This window comes from Centroberyx affinis, unplaced genomic scaffold (genome assembly GCF_046629955.1).
Source record: "Centroberyx affinis isolate AG114_WGS23_722 - 3 ecotype Tasmania unplaced genomic scaffold, CSIRO-AGI_Caff_v1 ptg000159l_1, whole genome shotgun sequence".
Taxonomy (NCBI): Eukaryota; Metazoa; Chordata; class Actinopteri; order Beryciformes; family Berycidae; genus Centroberyx; species Centroberyx affinis.
Genome location: NW_027278856.1, coordinates 64,893 through 80,166, shown reverse-complemented (window position 1 = coordinate 80,166; position 15,274 = coordinate 64,893). Strand labels below are relative to the sequence as shown.

Below are 15,274 nucleotides of genomic sequence, written 5' to 3'. Positions count from 1 at the left end.
TACACAGAATATGGAAACACTTACAAATGGAACACACTGAGTTATGTTTATGACACTGCTTTATTTACATGTTGTCAAATACGGATTCTGAAATTAATTAGGACTGTTGACTTGAACAAAAGCAATTATAAACCTGGATTAATTAGTGGTGATATTTGCATAGGGTGTGGAGTGGGTGGGGAAGAAGACTGACATTCTTTATTAGCATCATGCTAATTAAAATGACGATGCCGTGTCTCTGATGAAAGGCATCATAGTTTAGAGTGAGTGAGGTGTGTGTGTGCGTGTGTGTGTGTGTGTGTGTGTGTGTGTGTGTGTGTGTGCATGCGTGCGTGCACGTGAACATACTGTATGTGTGTGTGTGAAAGAGCACTGACTCAGTATGTTCACTCATGCCATACAAAACCTAAATCTAACCTAATAATATCAGTAATGGTTGTGAGAGTGAACAGCTTAGTGAGGAGGACTGAGTGATGTGGATGGATTGAAAAGGCAACAGACACCCAAGAAAATGGAGAAATCAAAATAAAAATAACAGCCAAAAGGAGGGGAAGAAGAAAGAGGTGGGACAAAGTGAATGGGTGAAGAGGTAAATGAATGGTTGAAGCAGTGAGGAACGTTGTGAAGGAGAGAGGCGTGGGACACCCTCTGACCTCATATTCTCCATGGTGTCTTCTGGCATGGGCGCCACCGTCTGCACCGCCGGCAGGTTCTTACTGGTCGCACCGTTGACAAACGATGAAGAGGAGGAGGAGGAAGAGGAGGCTGAGTCTGTGGCACCTAGGTAGACGACAGAGAAAGAGACGGGTTGAGGGGGAGAGAGCGATGAAAAATAACATGGTCATTAGCATAACATGAATCAACCGCAAGGAAGATTAGCTGGCACGATAATAATACAGGGAATGTATTAATGTCGCTGATCAGTTATGACCAAATTTAATTCAGATAGTATTTCAGCAGACATGCTGCTGCTTGTCTTCTGGTAATGACCCCTGTTTGTGGAAATAGCTTTGCAATCAATACACAGAATCCATTCCGGGGAACAAATCCATTCCTTGTCCATTATGCATGTATGGCATGTCTGACAGGTTGACAAAGCCTTGAGTACAAGCCCATTCTCCCACAATGGATCTGCTGAGTATGATGCTGCATAGAAACAGCAATTTGGCCCATACTATACATATGTACAGTCAGCCTAACACAGAGGAAATGCCAATTGTTCTTTGTACTGTGCATCACAGTGAGCAGAAAAAAACATCATTCTCATTTAATACCAGATCTGCGTCAAAGAGTATCCATGTAAAAGTATGTGAGATTAGTATGTTAGTAAGAACTTTTTGCTAGATTCAAATTTCTGCCACTCATTGTATTGTCTTATGTGGCAAACGGCAGCCACCTGGCACATAAACAGGCTACAACAAATCATGAAAGTATCCTCAGACACTATTGGGTCAGTTTTATTACAAGGCCCCGGGACCTGATCTCATTAAAGGGAGGGAGGTGAAGGAATGCTCAGATGAGCTAGCCAGCGTTCTCTGTCATCTCTTCAACCGCTCTCTCCGGCAGAACACCATCCCTACACTGTGGAAGCGTTCCGAGAAAAGACCTATCCCCAAGACCAACCATCCTGTAGAGCTGAACGACTACCGACCTGTGGCCCTCACATCGGTCTTGGTAAAGTGCCTGGAGAGACTAGTGCTACCCCCCTCCTCTCACAAGTAAGCCCCACCCTCGATCCGCTGCAGTTTGCCTACAGGCAAAACCGCTCAGTGGAGGACGCGGTGATGACTGTATTGCATACCACCTACAGTCACTTAGAAAAGCTGTGCGCATATACCAGGATCCTGTTTGTGGATTTCTCCTCGGCCTTTAACTGCATGCAGCCCCACATCTGCCGTGCCAAACTGCAAGAGCTCCAGGTGGATCCCCACATGATCCTCTGGATACTGGACTTCCTCCTCAAAAGGGAGCAGTTTGTCAGGGTCAACAGCTCCACCTCTCCTGTCATGCTCACATCCACTGGCGCCCCCCAGGGGACAGTGATTTCCCCAGTCCTGTTTTCGCTATATACCAATGACCTGAGGGGCTCGGACAGTGTGAGCTGTGGCTGTGACCTCCAACAGCCCCACCCATTTTGAAGAGGAAGCGAAGAATCTGCACCAGTGGTGCAAGGAGCACTTTCTCCGGATAAACGTGAGGAAGACAAAGCAGCTCCTCATAGACTTCCAGAGGAAGGCTGACCCTGTCCCACAGCTGACACTCAACGGAGAGGTTGTGGAGAGGGTTAGCAGCTACAAGTACCTTGGGACCACCATCGACAGCGGGCTGACCTTCAACGACAACACACAAACCGTCTTCAAAAAGTGCCAGCAGCAGATCTACCTCCTACGGAAGCTGAGGCATCTGGACGTAGCCCCTCCCATCCTCCGCAGCTTTTACATCTGCCATATAGAGAGCCTCCTCACCTTTTCTTTTCTGGCTTGGTATGAGGGGCTCTCAGAGACCAACAAAGCCAAACTGCGGAGGGTGATCACCTTGGGGTCCAAGCTCTGCGGGGAGCAGTGCTCAACCCTGCAGCGGCTCTATGATCAGAGGACGGTGAAGAAAGCAAGTAAGATCGCGAGGGACTCAACTCATAACCTCAGCACCTGCTTTCAGATCCTGCCCTCTGGTAGGAGATATGCTGCCCCTGTATTCAAAACAAACAGGGGCAGGGCCAGCTTCCTCCCCTCTGCTATCAGGCTTCTTAACAATCATAACCCCCCGGAACCCCCTTGCCCCCTCCGCCTGGAAGAACTGTTGTGCTAACACCCCCCATGCAGGCACGCGCACACACACATTCCCAGAATTAGTAGATCTTTTAGAATCATACCTCCTGTCTTTTACTGTGATGTTATTTACTTATTTTATATATTTACTGCCTTGTCTGTTAGTATGATACTGACCTGAACAAAACAAATTTCCCTTGTGGACAATAAAGAACATCTAATCTAATCTAATCTAATGTAATTACTATTCTAGCTCATTCTGGCTGTCAAAGGATCACATCTTATGCGGAGGAAAGCATGAAAGAGTGCCGTAACAAGAGAGGAAATTCAATGTTGCTTCATCCAACAGACTTTGAATTCCTGGAGGCTTTTCAGACAAAAACCTCCGTCATACTCCAGGTGTCTACCTGCTGCCTCTCTTTAGATAAACACTAAATAGATGCAGTGCAATAATTCATGGGGGTAAAAATATCCTTAAAAAGGCGAGAGTTGAGAATAACATTAAATAGCATTAAAAAGGAGAATGTGTGTATGTGTGTGTGTTTAATAGATGTGTGTTTATAGGTTTAGCAGTGCATGATCTCTCACCTGTAGTGTTGATCATGCTCTTGGGCGTTGCTGTAGCAGCAGCAAAGATGTTGGGTGTGCTACCAGGAGTGGCCGCTCCGCTGGTGGTGGGCGTGCCCACTGTGTTGACTGACAGGCTGCCGGGAGGCGGCTTCTTCACTGGAACCACAACGCTCCTGTCAGAGACAAGACATACAGGTGTCAGACAAATCAGCACACATAGTATACTTTGTTAGATGCTTGGGACAGAGCACCTCAGTAAGAGCGGGGCTCTGTGTGTTCGTCACTGCTGGCACAGTCTGTGGGTGACTGTGCATCTGTGAGGATGAACGCACAGGATTAGTCCCCAGTGAGAAGCTATATAATGTATATTTACTGTTGCTCTACACCACTCCAATAACGCATTCCCCCTGGGCACCTAAAAAGTGCTAATGCACTTGTTTAATTTCATCCACATATGCATTTAGCTGATGCTCTTATCCAGTGTAACGTACATTATGAGCAGCCAATAATGTTCAGAAGTGCAGTGTTGCTCATAATGTTGTTGATATTGCTGATTGGGAGTTTTTCCTTGTATGCACTGAGGGTCTAAGGCTGGTGGTGCCTAGTAAGTCAGGCTAAGTTGAATAGGTAAGCTGTTATGTCTTGCTAAAATCTGCTTTTGTGTGTCTTGTGCTCTTCCTGATGTTTGTCCTATATCAGTCTGTAAAAGTCATTTGAGACATGCTTGTGATAAAGGGCTATATAAATAAATAAACTTGAAACTTGATACAGGAGAGCAGAGTACAAGGTTTCAGGACAACAGTCCCTAGATGGTACAAGTCAAATATTTCTGTGTCCCTATTTATGTGCCATACGTGAAAGAGTTATTATTATGAAAGGACTGTATGGGTAATCAAGTAATTATTTAGAAGAACTGATGTATCTACAAGTGACAATGTGCATCAGGTGTGCTTACTGGTACCTATGCATTTGCCAAGAGATGATACGGGTTGATGGGCTCTTTCAAGTGCATCAAGTCTGTCTGAATGAAACAGTTTGAAAGGCGGCTGGACTACCCGAGACATGGGTCTCCAATCAATAACTTAGCTCTCAAGGACTGCCACTGAGCCAGATCAAGAAGACCGAGTGATACATAGGAGAAATATAGAAATATACTATTCATCGCTGAGCAGAGGGCCCATATGTTAACAGTCTGGACAGGAGAGGAGAAATCGAACCTCTGTTCAGGGTTCGTTCTCAGCAGTCATCTCTTTATGACTTTATTACTGTGCAACAATCTCCCCGTCTCCACAGGGGAGCTGTCACACTTTGAGGGCAATGTTTTTGTCTGACCGATCCAAGATGTTTGAGCCTGAAACCCACTCGAATAAATGAAGAAGTAAATCAATGCCAGCAGATATATCTACCAGTGTCTCATTTTCATGGTATCACTGTTAATAAAAATTATTCATTGTTATCCACTTTTTAGATCACATTCTCTACCAGAATCCTCCACACAGATACAACACAGTAATTGTACACAGTGAATGTGAAAGTCTAATTATAAGTCAGTGTGCTGAAATCTATTTTTTTTTTTCATGCTGCTCTGCTCTGTGCGCTATCAGTGGAACAAGTGAGTTTCATTCCAAAACAATATTCACCATTTGAAATGATTGCTGGCATCAAATTAAAGCACATTATGGGTGACTGTAAAAGTTATGAGTCATCCTAAGACCTTAGTTCAGGGTAGAATCTTCTGTGTTTTCTAAATACTGATAATATTTCAGGTACCAATTTTTTTTCCAAAATACATGTACGCACTTTGGAATGACACGCTTTAAATGCAGATACCAATACATATCTGTGAAAAGCTAGTATTGGTACTAGTATACCTCTCTCTGTGTGTTTCTCTCTGCCCTTGTAGGTCGTAGGTTGTATACAGTAACCAGGACTTACCTGTCGAAGGAGTGGAACTGCATGGGCAGCATGGGGTGTGTCTTCAGGGCGGGGTCTGGGTGGTAGGGTGTCGGCCCTGACTCCTGTCCCACCTCCCCGCCATCGACCGGAGCCGCCACCAAGCTCTTCAGGATCTCCTGCATGACCAAGACAACAACTCATCTGGTGAATAGGAGAAAACAAACTGCAAAAGCTGCAAAATAGTTTAATGGTTTGACTGATTCTTAGCTCTTTTTTAGACTTCTTACCAAGTGAATAAGGGGATGCCTTGATGTTTGAAATTTCACTTTGAAAATATGCTTGAATTTTTCAAGAAATTATTATTTTTTCTGACAGAAAATCCAAAAAGCTACAGTAACTAGACCCTTAATTATTTCTTTTTCCTGAACTGCCACTGTATACAGGTAAGAAAATAACAGGTATGTGTGCAAAAGATGTGTTTTAATGTAAATGTAAAACTTGCTAAACCCTCACAGAAAGGACCACATGTGGAAAGACAAACAGACCCACCTTGACATTGATGCCCTTGTTCGTTTGGCTAATGCTGGAGATGGAAGAAGGCGGGGCTTGGGCCGAGTTGGGGTTGGAGTTGGGGTTGTGGGGAGAATCCAGAAGGCTCTCCTGTGACCTCCTGACGTCAGACGACAGACTGCACAGCAGGTCCGTGCCTCCTCCCCCGCCTCCTCCCCCACCGTCCCTGTCCCTGTCCCTGTCTCTGTCCGTCTCTCTGCCCACCAGGCCGAGGCCGAGCCCCAGGCCCATTTCGGAGCCGTTGAGGGATCCGGCGACGTGACCCTCCTCCCCGATGCCTGAGTCTGTGTGGGGGAGGCCGGCCCGGGGGGAGTCGTCCACGGGGGTGGGGGTCTGCTTGTCGCGGTCAGAGAAGGACGAGGACGGGTGTTCTAGAGGAAGGACGAGAGACAATAGATGAAACACTACTTCAGGAGGATAAACAGTGGCTTAGAATTGTGTAAAATCAATATAACACAGTCAACAAATTACACAATAGCATGTCTGTTTTTAACAATTCATTGCTTTTCAGCTTCACTGCACCGGCAAGTAATATATTTACCCTCTCCTCTCTCCCTCCTCCCCTCCCTCCTTCTCTGTTTCTTTCTCTAATGGCCTCATATTCTTGACAAATGCATATTATTGTTTGACTAAAGCCCCTCTGCATGCACTACACCAACGCTACAATGATGAGTCATCGTTGGCTCATCCATAATTACCCTTTGATACTGATGTTGCAGGAATAGAAACAGTGAGAATTACCTGTGCTGGTCGGGGAGTTGATCTCATGGCGGATGCTCCTCCCTGATAGGCTGGTGGACCTGCCAATCTCACGCTGGGGTTCCAGAATGTCCCGGTACTTGGATACCATGAGAACCGAGATGAAGTACACAACCGCCAGTGCCAGGAACTGAGCCTGCTTACTGTCATCCTGCAGCAAACACACCACACGCACACACAAATTTAAACGGTAAAAACAATGTTAAACCACACAAACAGCCATACAGGACAGTCAGAGGCATTCTATTCTCTGTAGTTGTATGCAGACATATACACACCACCAGCATGCATGCACACACACACACACACACACACACACTTACCACATCCCGGAAGACCACAGCTCGAAGACGATTGATGTCTACATCCTGCAGGAGTCTGTCTGGATCCTGCTAAATAGGAGAGAGAGTGAGTCAATTGTGGTGGGTCAAGCATACATGTGTTTGTGTGTCGAGTGTGTGTATGTGTATATGCGTATATGCATGTCTTTCTGTGTGTGTGTGTGTGTGTGTGTGTGGTACCTTGCTGGTTGTGGAGGCACTGTGGAGGCTGTCCTGTGACTTGCTGCTGGTTAAGGAGGACTTGCAGCCCCGGTCTCTCTGTCTCTGCCTGCACTCCAGACAGTTCCTCACTGCCACACAACACACTGACAGAGAGAGAGAGATGGAGATCAAACTGTAAGTATGACATACTGGAGGGGGATGTCAGATTTCTTGGTATTTTTGTTTGAAAAAACTGGAAAGTGAATTCTATAGATTGTTTCTGTTTTGGCCTCTAAAATGTACTACCAACATGTACAACATAACAACATAGTTTTCTGTAATGAAAGCAATGTTTATGTTTTAAGAGTCTGTATTCCATCCATAACCAATCACCACACTGCACAAGCTTATATTGCATGCAACACGAAAAATGTTTTGCATAATCAAAGGTAGACTCAGGGATATGATTTCAAATCTGGAATAGAAAACAAATTTCTTCAAAACATGCAAAACGAAAGGGACTCTGAGTGCCTGCATACACATCTATTGCAAGTCCATTTTGTTTTATCTTGAACACCCCCTTTTTCAACTGAGAAAATATCATCCCACTCAATTGGGCCATGAAATCCTCTCCGTGAGTCTACCTCCATGGTTGTAATGGTTTTACATTTTTAATAAAGATTGAATAAATCAAACTCACACATACCCAGTCGGAGGCATTGCCTCATCAGCCCTCCGGAGGACATGTTCTTCTCTGCCTCGATCTCGCTGAAGTTGAGGGAGCTGGCGAACACCAGGACGTCCACCATGGCCATGAGACGAGACAGGAAGGTGACCGCCGTCTCCGAAGACATGCCCTGCGTCGCCTCGATGTTCTCCAACTCCGTCTGGGAAAGGGGGAAAAAAAACATACACAATTGCCAGTTACTCAATGTATAATTAGCATGTAGACACACTGAGTTGGATGATCTCTCATTGACTTTAGAAAGGTGGTGAAACAGTATCCTCTCTATGTAAACAACAGAAGCAACGTTTAGGAAACTAATGCAGCTGTGTCTGGCACGACCATGACCAAAAACAGCCATGGCTTGTTGTGTCATACAGGGATTGCAGCCTTGAGTATCATGCTGGTAAGTGAAGTATTTCACCATACATGTATGGTGAAATCTGGCAACATGAAGTGCTCTAGACAACACACAAGAAGAACAGCCTGATGACACACAGGTAATGGGAACAGTGAGATAGTGACAGTAGCAGTGTGGTCTCAAGGCCTATTAGCAGTAACAGTAGCAGTGTTGGGACAGGTAAAGCTAGCCTAGAATATACTTCATAGAAAAGTGAAGCCCCCTTATGTTTGCACCAACCTAAGTATTCAATTTCCAAATTTTCAGTACATCTAGATTGAAAATGAATTTGGAGGAAAGGTGGCAGGCGTTAAAACTTGAAGTCAAATCAAGTGTGCGGTTTGCCCTATATCTGCCTGAGGAAGCAGATAAGGATGTGAAGGGCATGAAAGAGTAGACAAAGTGCAAGCGTCTAGAGGCTCCTCAGAGCAAGTGTGCACAGACATTTGGGGATAACAGACACACAGGGTGAGGACAGAAGGGCTTGGGTTGGTGCTCTTAGCTCTTCTGGTGATGGTGAGAGTCCCAGGCTCTTTACGCACCTCTCCCCCTGCGCCTCCTCCCCCAGGAACAGGGGTCACTTCCTCTCCCTTTGACCCCCTCAGGGGTCCGGCTCCTCCTGCCTTCTTTAGTGTTGATACAAAGGGGACAGGCTTAGCAGATGCAAACCCCTCAGTACCATCATCAGTGTTTTAAAAGGACTTTTGAAAAACTCTCATGCTTTTTGTCTCATACTCCTTCAATCCATATATATATACTATTTTTATGTATTTTTACCTGCAACATATCTTTTTACTCTTGTGTTTAGTCTTTTTTCTCCTTACCAGCTATCTACCTCCTCACCTTTGAATCTATTCTATCCCCCTGCTTTGTATAATATTCTAACAATGTTAGAATATTATGTTGTTAAGAAATAGATACAACTGAGGCAGAGAGATTAATGCATACCCATGATAGATAGGAACAGTACAAGGGGGAATATTGATTAGCAGCAAAGGAACACAACAAATAGAAACACTATGGATGTCAGACAGGCAGGGGTTAGTGTCAGTCACAATGGTAAATAAACCATAACAAAGTATTAGTAGAGTAGAGAGAGAGAGGAAGAAACCGCAACTTACAGTGTTGGCACTACCCTTAGAACTCTGCACATGCAAAAACAGACAAAAACAGACAAAAAAGACAAGAAAATACACAGAATACAGGTAACATAGAGAGGAAAAGAAAAAAAGAAAGACGATTAAAATAAACAGATTATCAAACTATCAAACTAAAGGGATTATTAATTAAAGGGTTAGAAAGTAGATTAAATAAAGGTTCAAATACTTTCCAAGACATACCAAAGTGTTAGATTGACAGTTACATACATGAAGGAGATACAGATGAGAGGAATCCAGTAAACAGTCGTGAAAGTTTAATCAGGTTACCCATTTTTATATTCGTGGCCAAAATAAGCAGAGCTCATTGCAGAAATAAAATTCAGCCTTCGGGGCTTAAGAAGTCATTGCTTCATGATTTGATAGGTAAAAAAAAGCTACAAAGTGTAATGGACACAAGATATTTTTCAACCTATCCAATCGTGTAAGATCAATGATACCCCAAGCATGAGAGGAGGTGTGTTTAAGCAGGTCCCTCTCGTTTTCAGCGTTAGGCCTTAGTCACGCCTAATTAGCGGCCGGTGACCTGCAGTTTTCCCTCCCACCACCGAGGGGCAGAGCAGAGCCACTTACAGAGGGGGAGGTGGCAGCGGAGAGGAGAGGCAGGATGCCTCCACAGGCGATGATGATGTTGTCCACCATCTGGGAGATGAGGTGGATGGTGTTGTGGACGAAGATGATGTTCTCATTGCTGTTCACAAAATCCATCACAGACTTGGTGGAGTGGCTGAAAGAAAAAATTGATATATTTTACATAAATACACACTAAAGATTCTTTGACCTTGTGAGGCCATGAGTATCACTTTCCTCAATCTAATATTACTGGCACACTCTTCAAAAAGATGTGTCCTTTTCAAATAAAGCACACTACAATTACAGATGTGTTGAAAGTGACACGTCCTTTTGGAGGGTATAAACGGAAGATGGTAAACTAGTGTAAAAAACAAAACAGCTAACCCCACAATCTGCTTGGTTTATAAAACAGAAACCCCTCACCTCCGCCAGACATGCACGTCAGTCTCCAGGGCGAACAGCAGGTCAGTGAGCAGCCTCTGGTGCATGGGAGACCATTTGAACTCTGGGATGCGGAACATGGTGGTGCGCGGGCCGGGGCTGAACTGCCGGCGCTGCTCCTCTGTCATGGGCATGCCCCTGAAACCCAGATCAACACGCAGGTCCCGCTCCAACTGGGCCGCGCTACGACCGTGGAGGGCCTGCAATGGGAAGCGCAAAAAGAGAAGGGGGGGGTGGGGGGGTTAATGAGCGAGTCAGCCAGCAGAGGGCTTTCAGTACACAATAACACAGACAAATATGCATTTCACTCATCAATGAATCAAAACCATTGCCAGAAGGGCTAGGGCTGAGACATTTTACCACACGTTCACACTGCAAGCAGCAAAATTAAGTCCCGGAAGTCCTTTCATTTCACACAGTCATTAGCCATCAACAGCCAATCAGTTTTGCATGCTTGACTTTATTTCATGTCATTCTGTTTCTTGAACAATAGGGACATGGGAATGGGAATGGATATAATCAACGTCTCATAAGTGCAAAATGGATGATAAGTTGATTACAGCCATTCAAAGTTTCCCAGTTTTCCACAACTTTTATTTAAAGGACTACAGGAATAAACGTCTAAAAAATTATGCTTGGCGAATGTCTGTATCCATCGCAAGTGCTTTTATTGATTTTTTTCAGTTTCTTTTTCATTAACGCTAGCCAATTAGCAGTTGCTAGCTAGTTATCAAAACAATATAACGTTATGAAATGCAATACGAAAGCAGTGAAAAATACAGGATTTGCCTGTTCAAAACGTTGCAGCTTAATGAGACCACGACATAGATGCAATCAGAGCCTCTCGCACCGCCCACATTCAGTCAGTACAGAGCAACCCATCAATCCAGTTGCTTGCAGCGTGAATGCGGTGTTAGAGAGGCACCTAGTAGACACTGAGACAACAAAACCAGACACACACACACACAAACAAACACACGTAAACACACCTGAGTAGTGGCGGTGGTTTGGATCTTCTTGGTATCCTTGTCCTTCCCGTCATCTGACCTCTCTGTGTCGGAGGTGGTGCTGGCTGTGTCTCCTCCAGTCTTAAGCCCTGCAGCCTCTCCCTCTGCCCCGGATGGGCCCTCTCCCTCTGGGTACTCTGGCCTGGAGGCTGCCTGGGCCTGGGCTTGGCTCTCAGCCTCAGCAATGGAGCTGATGTCAGCCAGAGGGCTCTGGATCTTGAAGGGCCCGTCCTCTGGAAGTTCCCCCGGAGCGTGGCTCTGGGTCTGGGTTAAATCTGAGCCACAGCTAGTCATGTGGGCCAGCAGGCTCAGGTCGTCACTGGCGCTGGTGGAGGAGTGAGCTGGGACCGGGCCGGATGGAGTGGGCTGGTCTGGGCTGGGCAGTACGAGGGGGTCTGTAGCTGCCAGAGCTGGGAGCAGCTTCTCATCCACCTGGGACAGATGGATGGAGTGGGGGAGGACAGGAGGAACATTAAAGAAGACTCATTAGTATGGATATATTTGGTAATATTTTTTTCTTCTTGTTGTTAAAGTAAAGTGGACAGTCTTCAGCCCTTTTTCTTTAAACAAGACAGTAAGAATGCTAAGAAGGACACAGAGTAGAGGAGATAGAGCGGAGGAGCTTTTTGGGATTCTATTCTTGACTATTAGGGGAAGATGTGGCTCCACAGGTGGGATCTTAATCAATCAATGCCAGTAAATCTATAATTCCCTACCTTGCTGAAGAGAAATCCATTGTTGCTGGGGACACTGTCCTTCTCGTCAGCCAGCGTGATGAGCGGCCCCATGTTCCCATCATCCTCCAGGCTGACTCCCGAAAGCCCCAGGCTCGCCCCTATGCCGACCCCTGACCCCGCCGTGTCATCTTTAGGTGCCAGGTTCCCATTCAGGTTCTGAACTACAGCGCAGTAAGCGCTGTCTAGGAGAGAATCGACCTCCACCAGAGGTCCGTTCTCCATTCCCCCTCCACCTCCTCCACCTACGCTTCCCCCCAGGCCTTCAGGAGACAGGTCCAGGTCATCCAGCTTCACTTCTGTGGCCTCCACCTTCTCTGCTTTAATGTCCACCAGCAGGTCATGGACCTCCACCCTCACCCCGGGGCCTGCGCTCTGCTCTCCGGGGGTCAGGGCTTCTCCGTTGGGGCGCTTCACGGCACCCTCTGCCAGGAGGTTGCGGGAGTCTCCACTGGCCCCCTCGCTGTACTCCGCCTCACTCTCAGGCGTCTGTGTCTGGGAGTTGTCGTCAATCTCCAGGTTGCCGTTGACAACGGGGGTGGGTGTGGCGGAGAGGCCGGAGATGGTGGAGACAGAGCCTTTCTTCCCCTTCTTCATGTTCTCCTCCTCCTGACGCTGGTACTCCTCGTACATCTTAGCCAAGTACTCCTTATGAGCCTCGTAGGTCACCTATAACAGAGCGTAAGGAGATGATCAGTTATGCTATCAGGACAGAAGGGATAACAGTAATTAATCCACACATTAGTAACTTCTCCACCAGGTAAAGCTTATGGGGCTTATAGTCTTTACCAAAGGCCGGACAGATTGGGCAAAAGCCTAACTGGGCTAGTAAAATTTCCACCGCTGAACAGAGGGCAGAGAAGTGATCAGTTATTAAGATTCAATATCGACCAATCAATTATATATCAGCCAGGCATAGGCTGTGCAGGTCAACAAAAGGAGAAAGAATTATAATCAATAATAGCCAATATGTACAAATCAATAAGTCCTTGTTCACCTTCTACCATACATTACGTCAAAATATCAATATAACCTAAGCAATGTGTTCCTTTAATTTGATCAGAGAGCGATCAGTTGTCAGTATCAACTAAGTGTTCAACGGTCTCTACCAACTGCAGGGAATTGACAAATCAATATCTACATCCGTCAATACATTCAGCATGAATCACATAAAGAAGCACATGACACGCAAAACACACTATTTTAAAACAAATAGGCATTTAAAGGAAAATTCCACCGTAGGATACTCTTACACTGTTATGTATTCCCATTATGTATCATCTGTGATGCTCAATGCATCCCAGGAGTTATTTTGTGATGAACTGTTGGAATTTACTTTTTTGTTGTACCCACATTCCCTCAACCTCCCTTGTCTACTTCGACTTCAATTAGTGATTTCATACATTTCCCAGAATGCCATTCGACAACACCCAGAAAATGTGCATGAACTTGTTGCATTCAGCTGTGGGTTATACGGGAAGGTGGAGAGAGCGATAGCAACAGAAAGAGCAAGAGAGTGAGTTTTTCTGGTCATGAAAAAAATTCAGTTGCACTTCTTACTCAAAACGCAATTTGTCTTGAGGCTGCATTGCATTCTGGTCTATTGAGGCTACTGTTGATGGAGAAATTGGTATCTCTGCCTCTTCTACGATGGATTTCTCCCTGTATTATTGATGAACGTCAGTGCAAAATGGTGAATCTAGAATGAAGCCCTTGTTCTTGGCTCTAACGTTTACTGCTGATGTTTTAGATAATTGGAATTAGAAAAATACCAGTCACCAAACAACAAAATTAACCCAGAAATGCAAGGTATGTTGCCAATAGCTGTTTTTTTTAGCAATGTTAACCTCTTTCAAGGTGTTTTTTTCCTTTAAAGATTAATAAGTTAAACACGCTGACCCAATAGATTTCACTTATAAAAGCCATGTTTGTCCCACTCTCACCTTGGAGTGTGCGATGGAGAGGGTGTCCACCCAGACTCTCCACCCTCCCCACTCGTACTTGATGGCGTGATACAGCAGGATCCGGAAGATGTTGTAGACCATCTCCGTTATCTTCTGCTCCTCAGGGTTCTTGGGGTTGATGTATCCCAGGGAGAACATCCAGTCCTGCCACACGGAGCACTGCAGCAGGCAGCTGCAACACGCCGCAACCATTGCATGTGAGTTGAATTGTAGCATGAGTTTGGTATTAAAAAAAATATATATTGTAACAAGCTATGCAATAAGAGCTTCAATCCAAACTAAGACATCCAACTTTTGAAAAATATGACACCTATTTTTACTAAATGTTTGCTTGTATTAAAATAAAGCGTTTTATGCATTGCTGTTAAGTTTATGTCATCTTAAGGAGGTTTGTCTAGAAAATAGATACATTTTTAATTTCATCAATGACTGATGAATTTCAGGTGATAGAATTTTCCAAAATAGATAAGAATGTTTTGCAATGAAACCCTTCATATGATGATGATGATATGATATGGTGTATCCATAGGTGCAAATGAGGGTGTGTATTTGCCCGTGAATACTCGCATGCATATTAATGTGCTGCCTGAATGTGTGCAACCCCATGTTCATGTGTGTTCTCACCGTCGGTTCTCACGGCTGTTGCTGAAGAGTTTTATCATGTCGGACAGAAACAGTCTCCTGACTTCCATCAGCTCGGCACTGGGAGTTGAGTTCTTCAGCAGGGTAGCAACTACCTTGAGAATCACTGGGAGGGGGAGAAAGGAAAGAGAGGGGTGGGGAAGGGGAAGAAGGAGAGGAGAAAGAAGAAGAAAAAAAATTATAATAAGAAAAAGAAGACGATGGAGTGGTTAGAGTAAGAGACGAGAGAGACAGGGGGGAAGAGAGTGTGAGAGAAATCAAAAGTGAGAGACACCAGCAGTGTAGCCTTCTGAATTCAGGCTTTGTTGTTTGTTTACTCGCTTTCGAACAACACTGTATTATTGGCAGACCAAAGAACACACAGAGACAGAGAGGTGTAGGCTACAGTGTTTTGTACTTACTGGGATTCTGGATCTTGACGGTGGAGTCTGGCTCAGGATGGGGTTTGTGAACTACCTGAGTACAGACCTGCTCCGTCAGAATCTACACACAGACACAGAAGATGGACAGCGGTCAGCTAAATGCCACAACAATCACAGGAATAATGAGAGCTGAGAGGAGACTAAAAGGGCATCGCTTCACGTGCG

General features: G+C 45.2%; 1 protein-coding gene across 1 annotated transcript in view; it reads right to left on the bottom strand.

The window, feature by feature from the left end:
• The window catches only part of nbeaa (neurobeachin a), a 96,417-nt gene that overhangs the window by 18,092 nt on the left and 63,051 nt on the right, over positions 1 to 15,274 (bottom strand). Inside the window, 17 exon segments of the mRNA XM_071533111.1 lie at positions 654 to 780; positions 3,357 to 3,511; positions 5,274 to 5,410; positions 5,784 to 6,175; positions 6,546 to 6,714; positions 6,887 to 6,955; positions 7,085 to 7,209; positions 7,752 to 7,932; positions 8,712 to 8,795; positions 9,291 to 9,314; positions 9,900 to 10,053; positions 10,323 to 10,540; positions 11,330 to 11,779; positions 12,064 to 12,750; positions 14,025 to 14,217; positions 14,670 to 14,793; positions 15,089 to 15,170. Of these exon segments, the coding sequence (XP_071389212.1) occupies positions 654 to 780; positions 3,357 to 3,511; positions 5,274 to 5,410; positions 5,784 to 6,175; positions 6,546 to 6,714; positions 6,887 to 6,955; positions 7,085 to 7,209; positions 7,752 to 7,932; positions 8,712 to 8,795; positions 9,291 to 9,314; positions 9,900 to 10,053; positions 10,323 to 10,540; positions 11,330 to 11,779; positions 12,064 to 12,750; positions 14,025 to 14,217; positions 14,670 to 14,793; positions 15,089 to 15,170 (3,371 nt within the window).